Here is a 27,622-nt window from a genome sequence, read left to right as displayed (position 1 = left end):
TGAATGCACTAATATCAGAGACTGCAGTATAACTTTATCAAGTCTTAATTATATTATATTCTTGAAGTTACATTTTAAAGATTGATCACAACAGTTCATATATTTTATTTTCTCTCATTGTAATTCATATTCTGCTGCATTATTGTTGGTCATTTGTTATGACCTGTGTGAGATGTTGCATTTTAAAGATGGTTCACTTCATCCTGTAGATTATATCTCATTTTGTTTTTACTCAAACGATTCACTAAATGTTTCTGGCGAATTAGCACACACACACACACAGTAAAATATCTGTCCTAAAGTCAGTGGAAGGCAGTGCTGCCACTGCTCTGCAGATGAAATTAAAACCAGTGTGTTATTATTAAGTTCCAGCAGTCTGCCACAGCAGCTAATAGAGCATGGAAATCTAATTCATTCCGCTGAGCTGACGTTCTCTCTCTCTCTCTCTCTCTGAGCTGACGAGAGAGAGAGAGAGAACTGAAAACAAGAGACAGGGGAGGAATGAGAGGGAGAGAAGCTAAGGAATGATTTTGGGATGTTGGGGGAGGCCAGTCAAGCTGCCAAGCATTTTTAGTGTGTGTGCATGTTTTGGCTGATGACGCACGCTCTGCTCTGAGATGGCGTTAGGAATCCTGATCGCCTTTAGCGCTGTGGAGGAGGCATCCCAATCCTCACAAGGGGCTCACATGCAGTAACGTCTGTCCGCCGTGAACACGTGTGTTCTTTTCCTCATCTCCACCCCCTCTTCTTTTTCTTCTTCTTCAGCAACACCTACCTTTTTTATATCTTTCCTACTTGCTTCCTCACACTGGTATCTTTTTTTTTTTTTTTTTTTTTACATCTTCCTGCCTTTTTCCCCTCCAGTGGTGATATTAGTGGTGATGAATTTGGGCATAGGTTGAGAGCTTCTTCTTTTGTCCGGTGAGCATGGATTGTCTTTGCATTGTCACCACTAAGGTAAGAGACAGAACACGATTGAATGATTCACTGGACCAGAGAGGGATGAAAGGGAGACATGGACTGAGACTGGGAGAATGAGGCATGCAGTGAAGCAGGAGGAGAGAAGCTCTGTCTACACATTGGTTTCTTCCAATGTTTGCACTTGCACTCATGTTTTTGTCTTCATTCAAGGTCCTGCTTGTCTTCATCACCTTGTCGCTTTGAGCTTTGGAGTGAAGAGTTGAATGAATGATTCATCAACATTGCTATAGGATGCTTTCAGTGTATATTTGTTGTGGGTTATTATCTCTTGACAGAGTGATTTTGTATGTGTGTGAGAGAATTACAATTCCCCCTAACTACAGGATGCATGTCACAACCTGGCTGCCTGTCTGTTGAGATATGACAGCAGGAGTTGGGTTGAACTTCAGTCAGCCAGCTCATGGTTCTGCTCACGAGCACTTGGCAGTTTCCAAACAAAATATTTTGCATTATTAGATTAGACAAATCCTTATGCAAGCTTCAGAACTGCAGTATTTTATTTCAGAAAATATCACAAACAACACACTTTTTGGACTCTTATCGCTTAGCTTGAACTGTATGCTCTCCACTATGTTGATGCTTATTGCATCACTGGAGAGGGGAATCCTCCACTCACAGCAATGTTTTACTCAAGACAACAAGTATGTTCTAGGACACTATCTTTTTCCTCATAACTAATATAGAAATGAACATTTGATGTAAAGTTAAATGATTTCCTCTCACATAACTATGCAGATGATACTGAGGTCTTACTGTTTTATTTATGCTAGTTAAATTTGCTAATAGTTGTGTTAGTTGTTTAGTACCTCATGTAGGATTTTTTACTTGAAATTTGTCATCCACATGACACGTGTTATTACATCAGAAAACAAGTAACGTGAGGTGTTCATTGTTGTGTTGAAGTACAGTACAGGAGAACTGTAGTTTTCTGTCCCATCATCAGGGCAATCAAATCAATCAGAATCAGAACCGTTTATTGCCAATGTATACAAGGAATTTGTCATGGCAGGTGGTGCATAACATTAGACAATAACATTGAACAATAAACAACAATCAACAGTGCAAGAAACAGAAACATATTAAAATTTACAATAGAATTTGAATGTGTGCAATACTTTGGTTTACGACCAAATACCTGCAAAACTAGAGACCTTCCCGTCAGCCTTAGCTGTACTTGTACAGTTTAGTGCTAATTAGCAAATGTTAGCATGCTAACTCACTAAAGTAAGATCATGAAGATGGTAAGCGTCATACCTGCTAAACATCAGCATGTTAACACTGTTATTGTTAGCATGTCAGCCTGCTTATAGTAGCATTTAGCTCACAGTACAGCCTCTCTCTAAGTCCTGTTTACCAACTGTGAGAAAAAACGTATTGTGGATGTATAGACAATGGTCATCATTTCAAGTTTATAAAATAGTTTATGATACAACTTAACAAAGCTGTTTGCATGCAGGTAGCCACAGTGAAAGCAACAGTGGTAACTGAGGTAACTCCCTCAGAAGCAGTTTTCCTTCAATGTACATCACGCTAAGGTCACAGCGACGTCTTGCATGGACTATTCTAAGTGAAACTGACAAAGCTCTCTTCGCCGTTTATGCAGAAATTCTCCATTGAGTGGTTTGCAGCCTAAATATAGACATAGTCTACATCCAGTAAGAGAGTTAGCCCACAGTTCTGGCAGGAAAGTGCTAAAGATGGACACATACATGCCTCTCTTCCTTACATGTTGTAGAACACACAGAGACGCCTTCGGTCAATTAGTATGTTGACGTTGAAAGCCATGGTGAAATATTCATGCTGGGTTAGCATGAAAGCCATTAGCAAGTCAGCCTTAGTCTGCTGCCCTTCACTCCGAGTGCCTCATGCTTCTGTTGTAACATGAAATGCAGGGGATTGATGGAGGCTTTTGTTTTTGGATGGTTATGTCCTTTTACACTTTTACGTGTCATGTCTGCATGTGTGTATGTGTGTGTTTGTAAGGTGGCATACAGGTGCACACACACTGCATTTCTAATGTTCCAGAGTTCATTCACACTGTGAGTGACATGCTTTACAAGTAGCACTGTGCTGACATATTCTGACTGTAGGCTGCTTTGTCATTAGAAGGTGTTAGCAGTGACTTAGTCAAATTTAATCAATTCGAAAAATGATTATTTGTTAAATTAGCTCAGAGTCTCTGATTTATGGTTTTGAGGGGGAGTATACTGCCATGTTGCTACCCAGAATAAGTCAAAGCAAAATAAAAACAGAAAATGAATTAGATGCTCTACAACTGTGGTTGTAGCATATTGCATACTGACCCTGCAGGATTATATGAGGGCATTGTTGACATGCTTTATATGAGGTTTAACTTTGGCCCACACAATGCTAAACCTCAGATGTGATGTCCTCCATATCCACTCCTTCTCTGTGATACAGGTGTCACAGGACTGCTGTTGAAGAAGAGAGTTACACTATAGTGAGAATTTGCCATATTGACAGCGTCGATATTAACTGAGTCGTCATAACAACCAGCTCTGGTTATGCCATGTCTAGTTTTTCTGGTCTCTATAAGTACTTTGATTCATAAAGAGTCCATCAGACAGAAGTCATACTGAGTTCTTCAGAGGCAGCCCCTCTTAGTGCTCCTGTTGTGAGTGTGTTCTATGACACTGTGAATATATTCAGCTCTACTATCTTAAGTATTCAGCTCTCCATAATGAATGTGCACTGCATGATATGCAGTTTTCATTCCATGGACCCGTTATGTAATAGTTAAGGGGCATGTTGAGTACTGTGATACCATGCCATTGTTGATGTTTTTAATCTTGATTCTGACTCCCCATTGGTGATGTAATGCAGCCGAGGCTTTTCTGTCAAGTTCAGTTTGGACTGAACAATCAAAGCTGTCTTATTCCAATAGCAATTTAAAAGAGTGCAGTTTTCAAACTGCAGGTGTGATTTTAAATGTAACTCGCATGTCTTAACAAGCGAGTGGAATTTAAAGCTGGTACATTTATTTATGTGTGGTTATTTCCATAACATTCATGAGAGCTGGCCATACAACAGAAATATGCTGTTGCCTGTATGCAGGTTTCTGTCCTATAAATGCTCCAAATGAGGTGGCGTGGAAGAGGAAATGAATGAAAGACTGCTAAAGCAAAGTATACTTTATTTACAGTGGGTACGGAAAGTATTCAGACCCCTTTTAAATTTTTCACTCTTTGTTTCATTGCAGCCATTTGCTAAAATCAAAAAAGTTCATTTTATTTCTCATTAATGTACACTCAGCACCCCATCTTGACAGAAAAAAACAGAAATGTAGAAATTTTTGCAAATTTATTAAAAAAGAAAAACTGAAATATCACATGGTCATAAGTATTCAGACCCTTTGCTCAGTATTGAGTAGAAGCACCCTTTTGAGCTAGTACAGCCATGAGTCTTCTTGGTAATGATGCAACAAGTTTTTCACACCTGGATTTGGGGATCCTCTGCCATTCTTCCTTGCAGATCCTCTCCAGTTCCGTCAGGTTGGATGGTGAACGTTGGTGGACAGCCATTTTCAGGTCTCTCCAGAGATGCTCAATTGGGTTTAGGTCAGGGCTCTGGCTGGGCTAGTCAAGAATCGTCACAGAGTTGTTCCGAAGCCACTCCTTTGTTATTTTAGCTGTGTGCTTAGGGTCATTGTCTTGTTGGAAGGTGAACCTTCGGCCCAGTCTGAGGTCCAGAGCACTCTGGAAGAGGTTTTCTTCCAGGATATCTCTGTACTTGGCCGCATTCATCTTTCCTTCAATTGCAACCAGTCGTCCTGTCCCTGCAGCTGAAAAACACCCCCATAGCATGATGCTGCCACCACCATGTTTCACTGTTGGGATAGTATTGGGCAGGTGATGAGCAGTGCCTGGTTTTCTCCACACATACCGCTTAGAATTCACGCCAAAAAGTTCAATCTTGGTCTCATCAGACCAGAGAATCTTATTTCTCATAGTCTGGGAGTCCTTCATGTGTTTTTTGGCAAACTCTATGCGGGCTTTCATATGTCTTGCACTGAGGAGAGGCTTCCGTCGGGCCACTCTGCCATAAAGCCCCGACTGGTGGAGGGCTGCAGTGATAGTTGACTTTGTGGAACTTTCTCCCATCTCCCTACTGCATCTCTGGAGCTCAGCCACAGTGATCTTTGGGTTCTTCTTTACCTCTCTCACCAAGGCTCTTCTTCCACGATTGCTCAGTTTGGCTGGACGGCCAGGTCTAGGAAGAGTTCTGGTCGTCCCAAACTTCTTCCATTTAAGGATTATGGAGGCCACTGTGCTCTTAGGAACATTGAGTGCTGCAGAAATTCTTTTGTAACCTTGGCCAGATCTGTGCCTTGCCACAATTCTGTCTCTGAGCTCCTTGGGCAGTTCCTTCGTCCTCATGATTCTCATTTGCTCTGACATGCACTGTGAGCTGTAAGGTCTTATATAGACAGGTGTGTGCCTTTCCTAATCAAGTCCAATCAGTTTAATTCAACACAGCTGGACTCCAATGAAGGGGTAGAACCATCTCAAGGAGGATCAGAAGAAATGGACAGCGTGTGAGTTAAATATGAGTGTCACAGCAAAGGGTCTGAATACTTATGACCATGTGATATTTCAGTTTTTCTTTTTTAATAAATTTGCAAACATTTCTACATTTGTTTTTTTCTGTCAAGATGGGGTGCTGAGTGTACATTAATGAGAAATAAAATTAACTTTTTTGATTTTAGCAAATGGCTGCAATGAAACAAAGAGTGAAAAATTGAAAGGGGTCTGAATACTTTCCGTACCCACTGTATATAGCACATTTCATTCCAAGAGAGATTCGACAAACTCAGGACTTTAGCCCAGGAGACAGCTGTTCGTGTGAAACCAAGTCAACATTGACTTACAGTATATTACCATATTTTGTTCTGTAACTTCTGTACTTTACTAACGACAGTAACATAACAAGTGTAGTTATTTTACTTATTTTAACCTCAACAATGATCATTTCCTTCGCCTAACCAAGTAGTTTTGTTGCATAAGTAAACCTAAAAACTAAAGTAAATCTGGAAGTTTATTTTGAAAAGACACAATAGAGGGGTACTTAGAGCATCATAGTTTGAACCAGAGGGACACTAATCATGATCAATGTTTTTGACAAGTTGGGAGTGAGAACGTGTTACTGACAATGCACATCAGAACAAAAACTGAGCCAGGAGGTCCAAGGAACTGCTTGCAGAGCTCAGAGATAAGATTGTGTTGCGACACAGGACTGGGGAAGGCTACAAAAAAATCTGCTGCATTGAAGGTTCCCAAGAGCAAAGTGGCTGCCATAATTCTTAAAGTTTATTAACAACCAGGACTCTTCTCAGAGCTGGCTGCCTGGCCAAACTGAGCAATTGGGGTAGAACAGTCTGGGTAAGAGAGGTGACCAAGAACCTGATAGTTGCTCCTTGTGGAGATAGGACATCATCACTGCAACACACTGATCCTGGCTTTATGACAGAGTGGCCAGTCAGCAGCCTGTCTTTAGTGAAAGACTCATGAAAGCCTGCTCGGAGTATGTAAAAAAACATGCAGCTGAAGGAATCTCAGACTGTGAGAAACAAGATTCTGTGGTGTGATGAAACCAAGATTGAACTGTTGGACTTCAACCCAATCGAACATCTCTGAAGAGAACTGGAAATGTCTTTCCACCAACGGTCTCCATCCAACTTGACAGAGCTTGAGAGGATCTGCAGAGAAGAAAATACCCAGATCCAGGTGTGCAAAGACCCAACACAACTCAAAGCTGGAATCACTGACAAGGTTGCATCAACAAGTACTGAGTCTGAATACTTGTCAGTGTGATACTTCAGTTTTTGTGATTATGGGGTATTGGGTGTAGATTGGTGAGGGGGGAAATGAATTCAAATGATTTTAGCACAATGACCTAACATATCAAAATGTGAACAAAGTGAAGTGCTCTGAATGCTTTTTGTATGTACTGCATATGTGTATGTGTATTTATATACATTATATATACATCTAGCATAACTGTTGGAGGTCCATAACAACAACCATTTTTTTATTTGATCAGATTCTATAAATGCCTAAAGAGATGAGTTTGTGATAGTGCTGGTACAATCATATCCTGTTTTAATACTCTGCTAAAGGACGCTCAGTGTTTGTAAGCTCGAGCACACTTTTCAACCCCTAGTTATTTTAACATGACCTGGTTTGCCTATATTTATATACTTCTTTTCTTTCATTTATTTCTTTGAATTAATATTCAACATATTCCAGTTTACTGCTTTTGGAACAAATATCAAATGCTATCAGTTCAAACTGATCATATAAATACTGCAGATATACTTTACATTCCCTCAGATCAGTACAAGTGCACTTCAGTTTTACCTGTACAGAATGGCCTTGACCTGACTGGAGTCCTTCTGCACCACCATGTGCACTCACCTTTAACCTTCCCCTCTTTAATCAGTGAGTTAGTTACAGCCCTTTGAAACCTGATGAGTGGAGTGTGTGGTCAGTCAATAACATTGATTCACCAATTACAACTGAGGAAACAGGCAGAATGAGTGAACTCTGAGAGAACAAGAAGTCGTTCATGTCCGTTATGTACTCATGGATTCATAGATTACAGGCATGCATTTATTATTCCTATTACACTAACAACTGGACCATTACTAACCTCACAATGAAGGTTGTTGGGAACGTAGAGGAGCGTGTTTGGGTTATCATCATCTAAGAAACTAAATTCTTGACATCAATAGAATTATTAATGTCAGTAACAATTATTAATGATTATTAATAATAACGGGGCACCACCCTGCGAACAGGGACCAATAACCAAACAATAAAACTAAGTCTCATAATTAGCGTTCACTCATAATGTCAATAGTCTGAGTACGGGTAAGGATATGTATATAGATATATGTACATGTGTGAGTGTGTGTGTGTGTGTGTGGAAACGAAGGGGGGGGGGGGGGGCTACTCAAACAGTGATGGTACGTAACCTAAAAAGGGGCGTTTGAGCCTACAAGCAAAGATGGCGGAGTGACAAGATAGCTGAGAGGTGGCTACGTGTAACCACGTGGGACGGCGCACAATGTGGGTTGGGACAATAGATTACGCGACCACGTGTCTGAGACGTTCACCCAAAATCAGTGAATCTAACTATGTGTGTGCGGGTTAGTAAGAAGAGAGGGAGAGAGAGAGAGCGAGAGAGAGAGAGGAGCTCTGAGCGCGGTGCTCGGCGCTGCAGTGAGAATGTGAGGAACAGCTGATCACTCGTAAACTCTGCGGTCGGATTCTGAACCGACCGGTCACGCTTGTACGGTGATAGTTGCGGTTCTAGATCTCACTCACAGAGCCGATTTAAAGAAGAGAGAATAAAACCAAACAAAATAAAATAATCCCCAAAACAAAACACATCTTTATCACTGCGGTGAGATGCGAGTATTGCTCTCGTATCACCCCAAAACTCGGTCGGCGAGACGAGGCTCCGCCACCGTGGTTTTGGTCTTTGAAGTGATAAAATCACAACCTCCACATCCACTAGCAGCGACGGATCTAATGTAAACAGTTACAGCAGGAAATACACAATATAACGGGACTCCGTGGTCCGCGATGCTTGCGCAATAACACGTTATAACACGACAGTAACTTAACGTAACAAGATATAGGAATAACAACGACATAACGAATAGGCTAAATTAAGCTAATGCTATGCTAAGCTAAGCTAGGCCCAGATACCAGTAACTCTTACTTGTAGAAGCTTCGTTCGGTAGGGTACGTTTCCCGTGGTGGGGATCACTCGGTCCTCGAGTAGCCGCTGGCTCTCGGTGGCGCGGCCTCGGGGCTGGCTGGCGCAGACTCGGCCTCCTCGCTGCAGAGAGGGCTTTTTAACTTCGGCTGAGGGACGAGGTTAGGGTCGTCCTTCCCGGAAATCTTCGGCGAGGAAAGATTGTTACCTTCTGCCGGCAGTGTGTACACAAAAAGGGTGGGAGAACGGGGCATAGGAGTTATCCGTTCTCGCACTACAGGATCTAAAACTCAAAATAAAACACAGTCTGTTCGACCAGCGAATGTTACATGTGACCTGATAGGATTTGATGAGGCCGCGGTTCCTCGTGGATCTTCTTGTCCCCTGGACGAGTCCGGAGTGAAGAGGCCTTGTGGACCTCCTGACACCAGCGCGTGTCCGGGGTGAAGAGAGCCTTGTGGATCTCCTTACACCAGCGCGTGTCCGGGGTGAAGAGAGCCTTGTGGATCTCCTTACACCAGCGGTGTCTGGACGGAAGAGGAAGAATTCTAGCTGTGCTCAGGCTTATAAACCAGGTGGCACAACCAGTGGGGGGCCCTTTCTTGGCCAATGAGGGACCAGCATCAGGTTTCTGCTGGAGCTGGGGGGTGTGGTCATCCGGCATGAGGTTTCTTGCAGACCCCAGATCAGGCGTTTTGGTGAAAGGAAGGAACATGGCTGCTCCTTTATTTGAAAAGCACGTGTGAAGGTCTCAGCCAGCCAGGACAGCAGGGTCAGATCCCAACAAGGTCTAACATTGGAGTGGGCTGACACATATTTCAGTCAGAAGCCTTAAAGAAGATTCCAAGTAACATGAAATGTACGAGGCTCAGTTGTCTGCTTAATCACCAGTTTCAGCACCTTTTACAATTTTTTATCACAGTCTTTGGAATTGTAAATAGTTGACTGTCAGTAAACAACACATTTTATTTTCATCCCACGAGCTTGAAACAGTTTCCCTACTGTTTCTCAATTTACTGTTTAAAAATATCTCGGTTTGGGTTTGATCCAAAAGACTTGAAGTTGTTTGGAAGTCTCACGCTGATCGAAACCCTTTCACAGAGCTGTTGCCTACCCATCATCTCAAAATAGAGATTGTTTAATGCAGATAATGAAGTCACACATTTAATCATTTAGAGTTAAAATTGTTGGCAGCTGATTGACTCAAATATTTTATTTTAATATTATTTGTATGCACTTATCATATTTTTTGAATAATAAGAAAGCTATACACTACAACACCATAGGCTAGTGTACATAAATGTGTATTATTTTTTGTGCAAAAAAAAAACTGACTTAAGAGGTTAAAAGTCAGGAGTAAATATGATGCACAGGTAAATAAATAAAATTATTATAAATAATGTTAAGCCTGATTATCTTAGGGTAGGTTTAATAACACAACTTTAGGAAAAACAAATGGTTCACAATTAAGTTAATCGCTGAAAAAAATGGGTACATTTCATTTAATTTAAAGGCTATTCTAGTGCCAACAAACAAGCAAACCAAGTCTTATTACAAATTCCAAAAGTTTTCAATGGATTGCAAAGTTTGAAATCCATAACGTTTTAGTATTCAAATGCGCCCAAACATGGGGAGGCAGACAAAATAGGTATTTTCTCCACGGCTTTTTGCATTATGTCCCATAAACCTGCTAATTGCCTGCTGGTGTATCTTGAAGCTCTACACTATAACCAGCAGATGAACTCCCACAGCTTCTCTAATCAGGAACAGAAAGTGCAGTAAAGCACTGACAGATTGTACAGCTAAATGCTTCTTGTTACCGACAGAGGAACGTGTCCTTCCAGTACATGTCCCCACCACTGAACTCACTCGACAGACCGTCTGTGTGGTATAGTCAATGTGTTTCTACCCTCCAGGATTCGTTGAAGGCTGCTAGGGCTGATTTGAAGAAATTATGACTCTCTCTGAAATGATTCTAGTTTCTATGAGAATACAAACCAGATTAGATGTGCTGAAGAAGTATAATAATTAGTGCTGGGCAGGTTAACGCGTTAACGCATTAATTAATTAACGCCGACAATTATATTATCGCGCGTTAACGCAGTTTTTTTATTTATTTATTATTAAGCGATATTTTTAACACAAGAACCAGGCAGCAAGCAGTGAACAGCTGTGTTCGTGTGGCGTCACTTCCTTCTTCCCCTTGGGTCCGGAACCCCTCCTACACTCTGTCACTGTCCTTCACTCTTGTCTCACAAACACCCACACACACACACACACACGTGCGCGATCGTCTCGTTACAGATCAAACGTGACTGTTGTGAAGTGGAGCTTCTAGTGAGGACCAAGACACGTCTTGTTTGAACGGAACACTTTACTGTCTGAACTGCAGTATTACAGTGTTACAGCTCTTGCACCCGACATGTGGTTTTCTATGTATCATCATCATTGTTAGCGTCAAGAACACGTACCATTCTACTTCCTGTCTCTTCAAAGTAAAAGCACTTCCGTTTTCATGCTCTTCACAATAAAAGTAAATCATGCAATCAAACAATTTACAACAGTGACAATATTAAAATACATATTGTCGAGTGTTTTTGTTTGTAATATGTATAATAAGCATCATTTAGTTATCGCTACTGAGAATTTAACAAACAAAAAAAGAAGTAGATAGGTTTGCAGTTTTCAAGGTGTATATTTAAATTGCATCTCTTACACACATAAAGATAAAGTTATCTATTATCAGAATCATTATAACTGTATAACTGCTACTGTGTAAAGGGAATACTGCTGTTAAAAATAACCTTATTTATTTAAAGTGTTTGCAAACCAAATGTTATTGACCTTTTGTTCATATAGCAGTACTTTCAAGATAAAAGTGCACAATACACTACTTTTGAATTCATTATTGAACTTTGCCATAACAATGCGATTAACCGCAAAAAATCCATGCGATTAATCGCGATTAAATATTTTAATCGTTGCCCAGCACTAATAATAATATATTAATCTTTCTAACTAATACTTCTTGTTAGAGCCTGCCATGGTAGAAACCATGTCCCCTGTAATAATAATACAACTTCCCTCCCACTACAGGGCCACCTGCTGGGTAGTTTTGTGTTTGGTTGTGTTGCCTGGAAACAGTACTGCTTCTCTATAGGGGTGAAGAGGACAGACCTTCTGGAAAGAACAAATAGTCCGATGTCTAATGATTCTGTCTGCACTTTCATCGTGTTTCAAGTCAGATAATTGACATAGGTGAGTTCAGTGGAGCGGTTAATTTGCCAGTTGGTTAATTGTTCAGACTCGTTAGAAACACACATTGATCAGAAAGGAGGAAGACTCTGCGAAGCATCGTTCTCCTGTCGTGTGTTCTCTGTTAGTAGTGCTTGTTGGCTTCCCCCTCATCAATTATGCTTCTGTTGAGGGAGATTGTGTAGGGAGTGTGTGGTAGGTGGTCGCCTCGTTCCATCAATACCAGAAGTCAGTCCATTGCCAGGATCATGATCACTATCCCAGTGTTTTTCAACCTTTTCTGAGCCGCGGTACATTTTTTACATTAAAAAGATCCCGCGGCACACCAAGAACCAAAAAAGTTACAGAATGACACATTGTAGCACAATACAGCATATATACATACCGATCCCCGGTGAAAGTAAATCCAAACGAAAGATATCTTTCGCTGTGTTGCCTCGAGCTCACTGTTTTTTCTTTCTTTTGACCACCACTCATACCAGGCTTTTCCTCTGGGTTAGAACTTTGTCCAGGGCCCAGTTCAGAGTCTGCATTTTTCCTTTTCAAATATTTCTCCATCGCTGTTTGTCTTGTCACCACAACCTCTCCTGTGCATCATTTAATATACTTAAATTAACCTGGTCATTATTGCGCTACAATAGAGTTGGAATTAAGAGATGTAGAAATAGAGGATGAAAGAAGGTGTAGGTCTTGTCCAATTCTACAACTAAAACTAATAATTAGAAGTAAAAAAATAACACCTAAACACCAAAAGACTGCAAGCTGTTTAATCAAATGTCTATGTGCTCTAGAGAGTTTTTGAATTGACTCAATTTGAAAGTTTTTCTGATGAGAAAGAGGGTCTACTTCATTGTTTTGACAAGCACTTCGCAGGATTATCTCTCAGCAATTAGTTGTAAGGCATCAGCATAACTTTCCTGTAATTGCAGAGCAACAAAGCATTCACAGAAGCTTGCATGCATCAATACTCTTCTCTTTTAATTAATAGTTATTTCCCACAGGGTTTTTGGGACAGTGGTGGGTGGACATCGGACCTGTGGCGTCCAGGGGCATGCTCCCACCGAAGAAAATTTGACAAAAGTAAAATTCATTAATCTGTTTCACTTTGAGAGCAAAAGCAACTAGATCTATGAAGAACGTTGTCCTCTTGGAAGCAATTTTGTGCTCTTGTTTTAGCAGCGGTGGAATCAGGCGTAAACCTCTAGTTCTGAAAAGTGAGGCTAATGCTCAAGTGCATTAAACCTGCATTCTCTCTACTGTCCACCAGGGGGCGACTCCTCTGGTTGTATGAGAAAATGACTCAACTTCTCTCTTGATTTATTACCTCAGTAAACATTGTAAACATGAGTTTATGGTCTCAATCTCTAGTTTCAAGTCTTCTTCAATACAGCATGATGTTCATTTAGTACATTATGGTCCATTTAGAGTCAAACAGACCATAAAGCAGGGGATGCTTTAGGGCGGGGCTACACTGTGATTGACAGGTCACTGCGTTGTCCGGTCGGAGATATCTGTATTCGTCTTTCAACTTTTTTACAACTTTAACCCTTTCACAGTTTGTTTTCAGTTAATGAAAGTTAACTGTAACTGGTCTTATTCAGCGTCTGGTTGTACTTAGCTCCATCCTCTCATATCACATCTGATTAGAATCCAATGATATAATAGATATTATTCTGAAATGGGCCATTCTGCTTAATGAGTAGTTCTTACTTTTGGTACATAAAGTGTGTTTTGATGCTGATACTTTCATACTTTTACTTAAGTTGGCCAACATTTTGAATGCATGACTTGTAATAAAAGAACAGAGTGCTTCTTCCACCGCTGTGCTCTATACAATGTAATCATGAACATAGGTTGTCCTGTCTATATATGAATGGTGATGACATGGCATAAAAGTCACAAAGCAGGTAGATTCTAGCCCATTTCAGAATAATTAAAACGAGAGTTTCATCTAAACAATGTTCAGTCAGGTGACCTGATAATCAAAGCACATTAGTGTAGCATTCCTGGATAAGTATTTCACAACATTAAAAAAAGAATGCAGCCTGTTATATGATTCCAGTGTATTCAATTCCATCCAGCACAGTTCAGTCAATATTTGTGAGAATGTACTACAATTTCCTGAACCTAGAAACTACCTCTACCCTTCACATGTTTACATGTACATGTACGGAGGCTGTAATCCAACACACTGACTGTGTGCGACAACTAGGATATCTACCACTTGACTACCGCAACGGGCTCCGATTCTGGAGCTGTTAGGTTCAGGAACCTCTCGGAACTGTGGGAGAACCGCACGTCTTCCAGCCATGCCAAAAACTCAGCCGGTTCAAATTATGATCAAAAGTATTTAATCTTACAGAAGCTAAAACAATTGCAAAGTGAATTACACTAATTACACTATCGATAGAAATATGATCCGTGGAAAAGAGTTCACACACGCTCCAACCAGGAAACTTGATACCTGCAGGAACCACCCGAGTTCTTCCTTTGAATCTCCTTTCATAGTCCGTAAAAGTCATAAAATGTCTGTCTCAGTTACAATTGGCTTAAATCCAGCTGACTCCTCCTGGCTTCAGTCAGCTGACCGCCCTTGCGTGACCTATTGACTTTTGGTCTGTCGCTCCTTCTGCGTGTCACTCTGCTTCTGTTAGGACCAGATTTCACTTCCTTCCTGGTCATGGTGGTCCCTGAAATGCCTGTCTCAAAATCCCTGTCTGTCCCTTGGCTATTCTTCACAGTTTAATACATTCAATGATTGTCTTTTATGGCTCAACACTTCTATGGTAAACATACTGTAAACATATACATTTGATAAGTATTCTTGTGACGTTCCAAATACTTTGACATTTTTTACAAGTATAAGGTGGCATACCACATACTTCTTATTTTACTATCCACCTCGAGGGGTGCTATAAATCCTACTAACAATGGTTTTAAACCTAAATTCCTCACAGAGCCCACGTGTGTAAATAGACACAATATGCTCGACCCACTTCTGGCCGGGAGGCTGGGAAGTCCCGGCCTCCTCCATCTCCCTGCCATCACGGAGGTCCCAGCGCTCACTGTCGCCTCCGATCACTTCAACGGCCATACCTGGGTGCTCTTCCCGCCCCAGTACTCTGTCAACTCTTCTCTATCCATTTCATCATCACATGTGCAATTTCCTCCAACACCCGCCCCCCTCCAACCACGCTCATTTTTGGAGATACAATTGTGAGGAACGTCAAAAAGAAATCAGCGGCGTCAAAAAGAAATCAGCTTCCTGCTTTCCAGGCGCTAAGGAGACTGGACCAGATTCACAGCATCCCAGCCAAGAATTCATACCGGTCACTCCCCTGCACATCTCTTCTATTACACTCGAAACTTTTACACTACACTTACATCTCACTTGTTTATAGTCCTGTCATCTGTTCGTTTGTGCACTTTATTTTATATTCCACTTTATTTTATATTTCACTTTATTTTATATTTTTCTGTAAATTTTAATATGTTTCTACTTTGCACTGTTGATTGTTGTTGATTGTTGTTAAATGTTATGCACCTCCCGTCATGTCAAATTCCTTGTATGTTCAACATACCATGGCAATAAACGGTTCTGATTCTGAAGAACCCCCTCGACCGGGAACTTATCATCCATATCGGCTGCAACGACATTCCTAGTCAGACCTCGTACATATTAAAACGGGACTTTAGCAATCTCCTTGACTACAGTCCCATCCCTCCACTCAACGTGGGTCGTTTTAGCCGCACTCTAGGCTTCCTTACCTGGCTGCAATCAACCTGTACAATCTGCAACGTAGCGTTTATTGACAATTTCAATCTCTTTTGGACCTGCTGTTCATTCTTTAGAAAGGATGATCTTCACCCTAACGGCCTGGGCGCTCGCATTTTAACAGATAATATTTTTTACTCTGTTTTTAATGCCACCAGCAAGTGACACCTGTCGCTAATTGCAGCTTCTTCTTTCGGCCACAACCCACATTCAACAAACTTTCAGACTCACTGGCTCCCCATGTGGAATGGCTGTATCAGGCATCAGGCACTCCCTCAAGGGATTCTCACTGTGACTAGGTCAAGATCAAAGCGCTTTCCAAGAAAGACTAGGGCTGTTCATCAAAACCTTAAGTACCCAAAAAATGTAACCCACCATAAACGCTAAGCTTGCTTTGTTTAATGTAAGGTCTCTGTCCAACAAGACTTTTATCATATATTATTTTATTACTAGTTTGGATGTTGGTCGGGTTTAGGAGTTCCTCAAAGTGCTCTTTCCACCGCCCGACGGTGTCCCCCGCTGGTCCTCCCCCCGCCGCTGAGAACAGCCTGGGGTAAGCCCTGCTTTCCCTTCCTGAGCCGTCGGATGGTTTGTCAGAACCTCCTTGAGGCCAACTGAAAGTCCTTCTCCATGGCCTCCCCGAACTCCTCCCATGCCCGAGTTTTAGCATCCGCGACCACCACAGCTGCAGCCCTTCTGGCCTGCCGGTACCTCTCAGCTGCTTCAAGAGACCCCTGGGCCAACCAGGCCTTGAAGGTCTCCTTCTTCAGCTTGACGACTTCCCTCACCTCCGTTGCCCACCACTGGGTTCTCGGGTTGCCGCCATGACAGGCACCGATAACATTCCGGCCACAGCTCCTAGCGGCCGCGTCTACAATAGAGGCTTTGAACATGGTCCATTCGGATTCCATGTCCTCAACCTCCCTCGGGATGTGTGAGAAGTTCTTCCGGAGGTGGGAGTTAAAGACCTCCCGGACAGGGTCCTCCGCCAGACGTTCCCAGTTCACCCTCACTACACGTTTGGGCTTGCCGGGCCTTTCCAACCGGTTCCCCCGCCATCTGATCCAACTCACCACCAGGTGGTTATCAGTTGACAGCTCTGCTCCTCTCTTCACCCGAGTGTCCAAGACATACGGCCGCAAATCAGATGATACGATTACAAAGTCGATCATTGATCTCCGGCCTAAGGTGTTCTGGTACCAGGTACACTTATGAGCCACCTTATGTTCGAACATGGTGTTCGTTATGGCCAAACCGTGGCTAGCACAGAAGTCCAATAACGAGACACCACTCGGGTTCAGATCCGGCAAGCCATTCCTCCAAATCACCCCCCGCCAGGTTTCTCTGTCATTGCCCATGTGTGCGTTGAAGTCCCCCAGGAGAACTATGGAGTCGGCAGGCGGCGCCCTTTCCAGGACCCCTACCACCGACTCCAAGAAGGCCGGATACTCCGAACTGCTGTTCGGTGCATAAGCACAAACCAGAGTCAGAGCCTTGCTCCCCGCAATGCGTAGGCGCATGGAGGCGACCCTCTCGTTCTCCGGGGAGAACTCCAACACAGCGGCGTGGTTATTGTCCTGCTGCTGCGTTCCTGCTTGCTCGCGTATTCTGGGTAACATTGTGGTATGTCCTCTTTACGTAGCGCTGCATGTCGTGTACCAGGTGAATTTATTTTTCTGGAGATGTGACTGTGTTGCTAAGCAACCATGATAACACATCAGTCTAACGTGTTTTCCTCAGATGCGGGGTGATACTGTGTACAGTGGATATAAAAACTCTACACTCCCCTGTTAAAATGCCAGGTTTTTGTGATGTAAAAAAATGAGACCAAGATAAATCATGTCAGAACTTTTTCCACCATTAATGTGACCTATAACATGAACAATTCAATTGAAAAACAAACTTACAATAACCTGGTTGCATAAATATGCACACCCTCTTATAACTGGGGATGTGGCTGTGTTCAGAATTAACCAATCACATTCAAACTCATGTTAAATAGTAGTCAGTACACACCTGCCATCATTCAAAGTGACTGATTAATCCCAAATAAAGTTCAGCTGTTCTAGTAGGATTTTCCTGATATTTTGTTAGTTGCATCTTACAGCAAAAGCCATGGTCCGCAGAGAGCTTCTAATGCATCAGAGGGATCTCATTGTTGAAAGGTATCAGTCAGGAGAAGGGTACAAAATAATTTCCAAGGCATTAGATATACCATGGAACACAGTGAAGACAGTCATCATCAAGTGAAGAAAATATGGCACAACAGTGACATTAACAAGAACTGGATGTCCCTCCAAAATGATGATGAAAAGAAAACTGGTCAGGGAGGCTTCCAAGAGGCCTACAGCAACATTAAAGGAGCTGCAGGAATTTCTGGCAAGTACTGGCTTCTTACGAAGAAAAACATCCAAGCCTGGCTAAACTTTGCAAAAACATACATGAAGTCTCCCAAAAGCATGTGGGAAAATGTGTTATGGTCTGATGAAACCAAGGTTGAACCTTTTGGCCATAATTCCAAAAGGTATGTTTGGCGCAAAAACAACACTGCACATCACCCAAAGAACACCATGAAGCATGGTGGTAGCAGCATCATGCTTTGGGGCTGTTTTTCTTCAGCTGGAACCGGGGCCTTAGTCAAGGTGGAGGGAATTATGAACAGCTCCAAATACCAGTCAATTTTAGCACAAAACCTTCAGGCTTCCGTTAGATAGCTGAAGATGAATTTCACCTTTCAGCACGACAACGACCCAAAGCATACATCCAAATCAACAAAAGCATGGCATTACCAGAAGAAGATTAACGTTTTGGAATGGCCCAGCCAGAGCCCAGACCTGAATCCAATTGAACATCTGTGGGGTGATCTGAAGTGGGCTCTGCACAGGAGATACCCTCGCAATCTGACAGATTTGGAGCGCTTTTGCAAATAAATATTGCCAAGTCAAGATGTGCCATACTAATAGACTCCTACCCAAAAAGACTGAGTGCTGTAATGAAATCAAAAGGTGCTTCAACAAAGTATTAGTTTAAGGGTGTGCATAGGTTATTGTAAGTTTTTAATTTTTTCCCCTACAATATTTCAGTTTGTTTTTTAATTTAATTGTTCACGTTATAGGTCACATTAATGGTGGAAAACGTTCTGACATGATTTATCTTGGCGCGCTGGTAAAGACTGAGAGGGACTTCCATGAGTGCAGCGTCATGTGTTTCACGGAGACATGGCTGCACGTGGATTTCCCGGACCACAGTGCGTCGGTGCCCGGCTTCAGGACTGTTCGGGCGGACAGAGACGTTACACAGAGCGGCATGAAGAGAGGTGGCGGGATTGCAGTGTATGTGAACGAGAGGTGGTGCAATTCCGACCATGTGTGTGTTAAGGAACGCTTCTGTAGCCCGGACATTGAACTTCCAGCCGTGGGGATGCATCCATACTATTTGCCGAGGGAGTTCTCGTCCGCCATTGTTGTCGCTGTGTACATCCCCCCATCAGCTGACGCTGAGACAGCAGTGGACACCATCCACTCCACTGTATCTGGACTGCAGATTCAACATCCAGGTGCATTTTTGGCTATTACTGGAGACTTTAATCACACCACTCTGGATAAAGCCCTGCCAACTTTTCACCAATATGTTGACTGCCCCACAAGGAATAATACAACTCTAGACCTTCTGTATGCTAATGCAAAGGATGCATACAGTGCCACTGCCCTTCCCCCCCTTGGCAGGTCTGATCACAACCTGATCCTGTTGACACCCAGGTATGTTCCTCTGGTACAGAGGCTGCCTGTGACCACCAGGACTGTGAGGAGGTGGTCTCAGGAGGCTAATGACGCTCTGCAGGACTGCTTTGAGTCTACGGATTGGGATGTGCTGTGTGGACCACATGGGGAGGACATCAACAGCATGACGGACTGTATCACAGAATATATCAAATTATGTGAACAAACCACCATTCCATCCCGGACAGTACACTGCTACCCCAACAACAAGCCATGGATCTGTGGAGGCTGAAATCTTCCCCACCGAGAGAAGGCCGGAGAGCACGCTCCACTGTTGTTTTACAGTAGAGTTGCTTCTTAATAAATCTACCATAAACTGGTTTACAATTAAAAAGTATTTAATCCTACTGAAGCTAATACAATTACAGAATGAAGTACACTACTAACAGAATATATAATAATATGATCCGCGCGGAAAAGCTATTCACTCACGACTCAGCCTGGAAACACAGATGTTTCCAGGCTCAGAGCCGAGAAGAAAGAGAGTGAATTCCTTTCCAGCACTTCCTCTTACAGTTTGAAATCCCCTCCCTTTTGTCCATCTTAATTCCTATTGGCTAATTTCAGTTGCCTCCTCCTGGCGTCAGGCTTCCGAAAACCCTCGCGCGGGTACAACCTGCAAATGTCTGTCTAGAAGTCTGACTTTCCCTTGGCTATTCTTCACAGTTTAATACATTCAATGACTGTCTTTTATGGCTTAACACTTCTATGATAAACATTCTATATAAAGATAAGGATTTGCAACTTTTGGCAAAAACTTCACAAGTTTCACAAACAGATATAAAGGTGCTACTAAGATACACTTCTAACTACAAATCACTTCTACAATCTTCTAATTATGTATTCCAAAACACTTCTAATTATGATTTCTTAATTATGAATCATTAAACACTTCTATTATGATTTCTTAAAACACTTCTAAACCCAAATTTCCTACAGATCACCAGTGACCTGAAAGCTCTTCTTAATAAGAAGAAAGCAGCTTTCAGGTCTGGGGACAGGGACAAGCTCAGGAGAGTCCAGCGTGACCTGAAGGTGAAGCTCAGGGAGTGCAAGGACTCCTATAGGAGGAAGCTGGAGGCCAAACTCCAGCAGAACAACATGAAGGAGGTGTGGACTGGAATCAGAATCAGCTTTATTGGCCATGTATGCTTACGCATACATGGAATTTGACTCCGGTTTCCACTCCGCTCTCAATGTACAAACACAATTTTACAATAAACAACAAAAAAAATATATATATAAAGAATAAGAAAGGGCAGCAAAAAAAAAGTACAACAGATGTAGGTATAAACATTTAACAGCTATATACACTATAAGTATAAATATATATCCAAAAGAAAGTGTATGTATATATGTATGTATGTATGTATATATATATATATATGTATATATATATATATGTATATATGTATATATATATATATGTATATATATATATATATATATATGTATGTATATATATATATATATATGTATGTATATATATATATATATATATATATATGTATGTATATATATATGTATATATATATATATATATATATGTATGTATATATATATATATATATGTATGTATATATATATATATATGTATGTATATATATATATATATATATATATATATATATATATATATATTAGGGGTGTAACAATATGCGTATTCGTATTGAACCGTTCGGTACGAGGCTCACGGTTCGGTACGCATGTCGAACCGAACAATATGTTTGAATAATACTCGTGCATTTGGAAAATGCAGAAGCTTAAATTGTGGGAAATATTATGTTTTCGGTGGAGCCACTGTTCTCAAACTGGCAACCCACATGACGTAACAGACAGCGTGCTCTCTGACACGCCCACCACCAAAGAAAAATGTTCTACTCCAGTCGGGCACTTTTGCGCTGTGAGACATGCTACATGAAGCTAGCTCGGTGCAGTATGGCTAGTAATAGACCAGAAATAGAAGATCCTCCAACGACCTGCAGGTCTGGTGTTTGGAGCCACTTTGGTTTCTCTGTGAACTGAGGGCGAGTGGTGGATAAAAAAACACTATGTTGCATTTGCTACACGAGTGGCTACATCAGTGGGAATACCTCAAACATGTTAACCCATTTACGCCGACATCACCCCAGTGTGGCAGTGGGTGGAACTAAACGAAAACCTGGAACAGCACACACGCTTCAAACTCTCCCCGAAGCATTTAAGCAGCTGTTCACTACCGAGTCGAACAGGGCTAAAGCGATCACCACGGCGATTGGTACATTTATAGCCCCGGACATGAGACCGGACTCTGTAGTGGTAAACGCAGGCTTCATGAACCTGCTGAATGTTATTGAGCCCCGTTACAGAATTCCTTCACGAGCCCATTTCAGCCAAACCGTAATTCCCGCTTTGTACAAGAAAACAAAAGCACGAGTGGAGAATCAAATGTCCGAGGCACCCGCTGTTGCTCTGACAGCGGATGCCTGGACGTCGAGGGCTACACAAAGCTACCTGACTGTAACGCACATCACCTGACCACTGAATGGAAGATGAAGAGCCACGTTCACTCAGGTATAGTTCCATCATTGTTCATACTAAAATGATGATGGAGAAGATAAGTAACAATACTACATAACATTTTTTAAGGAGCAGTTTTTGTTTTTTATATGTTGGTAAGAAGACACCCCAGAAGATGGGTCACTCAGGTATAGTTCCATCATTGTTCAAAGTCAAAGAATAACTTTATGATGTTAGTTTTAATGAATAAATATATTTTTAAATCAAGTACGTTTCTCTGGCATTCATAGTTTTCTACTGTATTGAAAACGTACCGAAACGTACCAAACCGTGGCACCACTGTATCGTACCGAACCGAACCGTGAATTTTGTGAACCGTTACACCGCTAATAAATATATATATATATATATATAATATATATATATATATATATATATATATATATATATATATATATATATATATATATATATATATATATATATATATATATATACACGTGAACATAAACCTATAAACAATGGCAATGGAATTGAGGTGATAGTGCAAGTGGTGGTAAACAGTGCAAACAGAGGTAGTGCAGTATGACTTAGGCCATGTCCACATTACTCCGTTTTTACTCCGTTTTTGCTACGTTTACACTGAGCGGCCACACTACGCCGGAGTTTTGGAGCACCCTAAACGGAGGAGTCTGAAAACTCCCCCGAGGTTGGAGGTGTTTGAGAACTCCGGGGTTGCGTTTGCGTGTGGACGGTCGGATACGGATGTGTTTAGAAAAAATGACGCCCACACCCGTGTTCACTACTGGAATGGTTCTTAGAAACCATGACGTCTCCGTCCCTGATTCGTCACACTCACTATCACGTGACCCGTACCCGGAAGAAAACAAACTGGGCTACCAGCGATTCATTTCAACATGGATAACTAATTGCAAGTGTTGCTGCTAGCACAACAGCTAGCAGCAGCTAGCAGCTGTTGTGCAGTAAAAGTCTGCATTGCTGTGGAGGAAGCAGCCGTTATTGGAGCGATTAGCAGGCGGCGTGACCAGCGGCGTCATCAGCCCTATGGAGCAGCTCGTTGTTTTTAGATTCTAATGAGAAGACATGCTGCACTAACGTTTTACTTCTTCCGTTTGTTAGCCTTGAGAGACCTTAGTCTGTAAGTATGTATTTATGAAGCATGAAAAGATGTTAGCGGTTAGCATTTCTCCATTGGCGGTAATGTTAAAATTAGCTTAGAAGCTAGCTAGTCGGACATGTTACATGATGTTCAGAGCTACGAGTGAGAACAGACATCAACAACACAGGAAACGAGTGAGAGACGTGTGTTGACCACATTGATGGACCCATAATCTGGTAAACGTTTACGTGTAAGTGTTGATTTTAAAGTAAATTTGATGTGAGAGAGAGAGAGAGAATGACCCGCAGCACTGTAACTAAGTCTGAAAAATAAAACTTATACAACTTTCCACGAACTGTGTCTGTTTGAGTTTATAGAGGAATATTTTAGAGGAAGATGTTAAGTATCAAATACAACCTTTCATTATTAAAGAGTACTTTATTACTCTGTCGTAATTTTTTTAACTAAGCAACCAATCCACTTCCTGTTTACACCGTCACGCGCATGCCCAGTGTACGTTAATGGTCACTGCTGTCCGCCTTCGAAGGTTGCCGTGTGGATGCAGATCAATTCGAGAATGATGCTGAAACGGCCGTGTGGACGGAGATCGTTTCTATTTGACAAATCTGCTTCCAAATAGAAACGGAGTAGAAACGGAGTAGTATGGATGTAGCATTATTTATTGTTCATGTGAGTGACGGCCAGCGGAAAGAAGCTGTTCCTGTGTCTGGTGGTTTTGGCGTACAGAGCCCTGTAGCGCCTACCAGAGGGGAGGAGTTGGAACAGCTGGTGTCCAGGGTGTGAGGGGTCTGTGGAGCGCACTGAAATATGTAATTTCATATTTCTTGCTAATTTACTAGTGTGTCTATGTAAAATCATTTGCTTTAAATATGTGTTTAAGTTCATTCATATTTGTATTACTTCAGTAGGTAATGTTATTAACTACTGAACGGTATGCTTGCTAACTGTAAAGGGAAGAAAGTTGGTGTACTGACCCTTTAGAAGAAAGCGCTGTCGCTTTAAGGGAGTTTTGGAGAGAACGTGATGTATGCAGGCTGAAGGCAAAAATGTGCGTGTGCTTAACCGTGGGGTTTGTAAATAAAAGTTGCAAAACGAAGATGGACGTGTTGTTGGACGGTTCATTTTAAGGGTGCAACATAATTTTGGTGTTTCCGCCCGGTTTAAGCAAGTTTTCTGACGGAAAAAGGTGTGTTTCTGTGGACGAGTGTAGCCGAGCTAGCTTGTTATGACGGCTAGCAGCAGCTACCAGCTCACCGATGCAGCAGAAAAGACACACGTGGAAGGAAAATAAAAAAAGCACTCTTGCTTTCTTCAAGCTGTGAGTAATTCAAAGACTGAACAAATATGGAGAGTGAGTGGGAATCGCTACTGGCTGATATTGAGGAGAAACTTGTAACTTTATCAGTAACTGATCTCAGTGCAGTAAGTCAGGAGCTAGGACTTCAGCCCAGTGAGGAGATAAAATCGTCATGTCGGTTACTGAGAAGGCTGATCCTGGGTTACCTGGAGAGTGAAGATGTTACTGGGTTGGAAGATACAGGATTTTCAGCGCTTTTAGCCACTAACGATTTTATTGACAACTTGAGAAAGAGACTGACAATGCTGGTGGACAGAATGTATCTGCACGTGTGGAGGAGACGAGTGGGCAGCCAGAGGCAGTTATGAGGCGCCCCCTGTCGACGACAGATGGTACTACATCGCAACCAGCTTTGTCACCACAGAGGTCAAGCAGCTTAACAGGTTCAGTAAGAGACAACGTGAATCTGCATCCCATGTACAGGAAGGATTTCAGGATTATTGGTCAAATTGGTGGTGGGCCAAAAAGACAAGCTGAATTTCACCAGCCTTGAAAGACAGATTGAACGTGGACTACAAAAAGGCTACGATGAAGGTGAGATTGTTGAAGCAGTAATCCAGTCTATTGCACCTGAAGTCAGATTAAAGAGCTACTTGGAGAGCAGACAAAAACTATCACTGAACTCTTTAAGACAAGTCCTTAGGACTCATTTCGTCGAGAAAGATGCCACAGAACTTTATCATTCACTGACCCGTGCTGTCCAAGAGCCAAAAGAAACCCCTGTGCAGTTTCTAATCCGCACTATGGACCTCAGACAGAAAGTTCTATTTGCATCAGAAAGAGCCATGGTCGGGCTGAAGTATAACCCAGAACTCATACAGACCCAGTTCTTGCAGACATTGGTGACAGGGTTACAAGATGATGCTGTACGTACAGATATCAAGCCTTACCTGCAGGATTCATCTGTACAGGATGAAGTGTTACTCGAGAAAATGAGCGCTGCTTACAGTGTGGAACTGGAGAGGAGAAATAAACTCTTATCTGTCTCCAAACCAAAAGGAGTGAAAGTGGCCATGGTTCAAGAAGAGGGGAACAGTGATGTTGAGCAGGTTAGTGGTTTGAGGAAAAATAAAAGCCACACAGTTAAACCTAACCCTATACTTGAGAAGCTTGATGCTGGTAATAAAGTGATCTGTGAAGCGCTCCAGAACCTCACTACACATGTGGCTAGTCTCAACCAAGCAAAGATAAATAAAGAAGAAGACAAACCAGCTAAAACTAAGCAGAACAACTCTGGTAGTGTGACACGAAACCCGAGAAAGTGTTCTGAGTGTGAAAAATCCAACCCAGACGGCCGATGTAGTCACTGTTACAAGTGTGGCAGCAGTGAACATTGGGCTATTGGCTGTCGAAAGAGAAAAGATACCACCGCCAGCACATGCAAAATAGAAGTGGCCGATGTTAAGTTGAACAATGATGCTTTGCTAACTAGTCAGGCCATATTGACAAGAAAACAAGAAAGAACAGCAAAGTTAGTGGGACGCAAAAGTCTTGTCCAGTGTAACCTTGGTGGAGTTCAGACTACAGTGTTATGGGATACAGGATCCCAAGTGTCTATTGTTGGCATGGACTGGAAAAAGACACACTTACCAGATGCTGAGATTCGACCAGTGCAAGAGCTCTTTGATGAGGGTGTATTGGATCTCTCTGCTGCAAATGGGACAAAGATACCTTATGAGGGACGGATAGGAGTGAAGTTCAGCCTACCAGAAAATAAGGACAGTGAACTACTAGTGCCGCTATTGGTGACCACTAACCCACTTGCAAAACCAATAATAGGGTTCAATGTGATTGAAGAGTTAGCACAGACCAACTTATCTACTAACAGAACAGTAGCAAGCAAATTTGTGCACAGTCTTGGATCAGCCCTCGATGTCGGACACAAAAAGGCAAGAGCAGTATATTCAGTTCTGAAAAAGCAGAACACTATCTCAGAGAGTCAGATTGCAAGGCTCGGAAGACAGGATGTCATCATCCCAAAGCACAAGATGGTAAAGGTGGTCTGTGGGAAACTCAACAAGAGCATATTGAGGGAGCAGTATGCAATACTGGAACCAAATGAAGACACACCATGGCCTGCTGGACTGGATATAAAGCAACAGTTAGTACAGTTACCCAGTGAAGATAAAGCCACCATTTTGGTTGTGATTGAAAACAACACAGATGATGACATCAGACTACAAAACAGAACTGTACTTGGTTGTTATATGCTGTAGATGCTGTAAAGGAAGTTCAGGAAAAAGCCACATCTGAAATGCAAAATGAAAATGCAGATTTGAGCGAAAATGAACAAGTGAGACCATGTCAGGAAACAACAGTCGGAAGTTGTAATGAAAGTAAACCAGAAAAGCAACTCTGGGATCCACCTGTCGATCTCTCCCACCTAACATCAGAGCAGCAACACAAAGTGAGACAGATGCTGAGGGAAGAGAGTGAAGTTTTCGCGAGGGATGATTGGGACACTGGATGCATTCCTGATCTGCAGATGAAAATATGTTTGAAGGATGACATCCCAGTGACAAAGAAATACAATTCCATCCCACGTCACCTGTATGAGGAAGTGAAAAAACACATACATGACCTCCTCAGCAGAGGATGGATCCAGAAGTCAACCACTTCCTACTCATCACCGATCGTGATTGTGAGGAAAAAGGATTCTACTATCAGACTCTGTGTAGACTATCGACAGCTAAATGAAAAGACACATCCTGATCGACACCACATCCCAAGAATCCAGGAAATCTTGGAGAATCTTGGAGGAAACTCATGGTTCACAGTGCTTGATCAAGGTAAAGCCTATCATCAGGGCTTTGTCAGTGAAGAGAGCCGGACTTGCACCGCCTTCATCACGCCCTGGGGATTATATGAATGGCTCAGGATCCCCTTTGGACTGACAAATGCTCCTGCTACGTTCCAGCGGTACATGGAGGGTTGCCTTGGAGACCTGAGAGATGAGGTATGCGTGCCTTACCTTGATGACGTCTTGGTGTTTAGTAAGAACTTTGACCTCCATGTAGAGAATGTGAGGAAGGTGCTGCAAAGGCAAAAGAACTGTGGAATCATCAAACTCAGACCAAAAAAATGTGACTTCT

At 42.1% G+C, this 27,622-nt stretch overlaps 1 protein-coding gene across 1 annotated transcript in view; it reads left to right on the top strand.

The window, feature by feature from the left end:
- The window catches only part of dlg2 (discs, large homolog 2 (Drosophila)), a 284,548-nt gene that overhangs the window by 56,991 nt on the left and 199,935 nt on the right, over positions 1–27,622 (top strand). The window contains exon 5 of the mRNA XM_076101603.1: positions 2,642–2,655. Within this exon, the coding sequence (XP_075957718.1) occupies positions 2,642–2,655 (14 nt within the window). The remainder of the gene's footprint in view (positions 1–2,641; positions 2,656–27,622) is intronic.

The sequence above is a fragment of the Anarhichas minor genome, unplaced genomic scaffold, assembly GCF_050575085.1.
Source record: "Anarhichas minor isolate MPS153535 unplaced genomic scaffold, ASM5057508v1 ptg000027l, whole genome shotgun sequence".
Lineage (NCBI taxonomy): Eukaryota > Metazoa > Chordata > Actinopteri > Perciformes > Anarhichadidae > Anarhichas > Anarhichas minor.
This window is presented reverse-complemented; position numbering and strand designations above follow the sequence as displayed.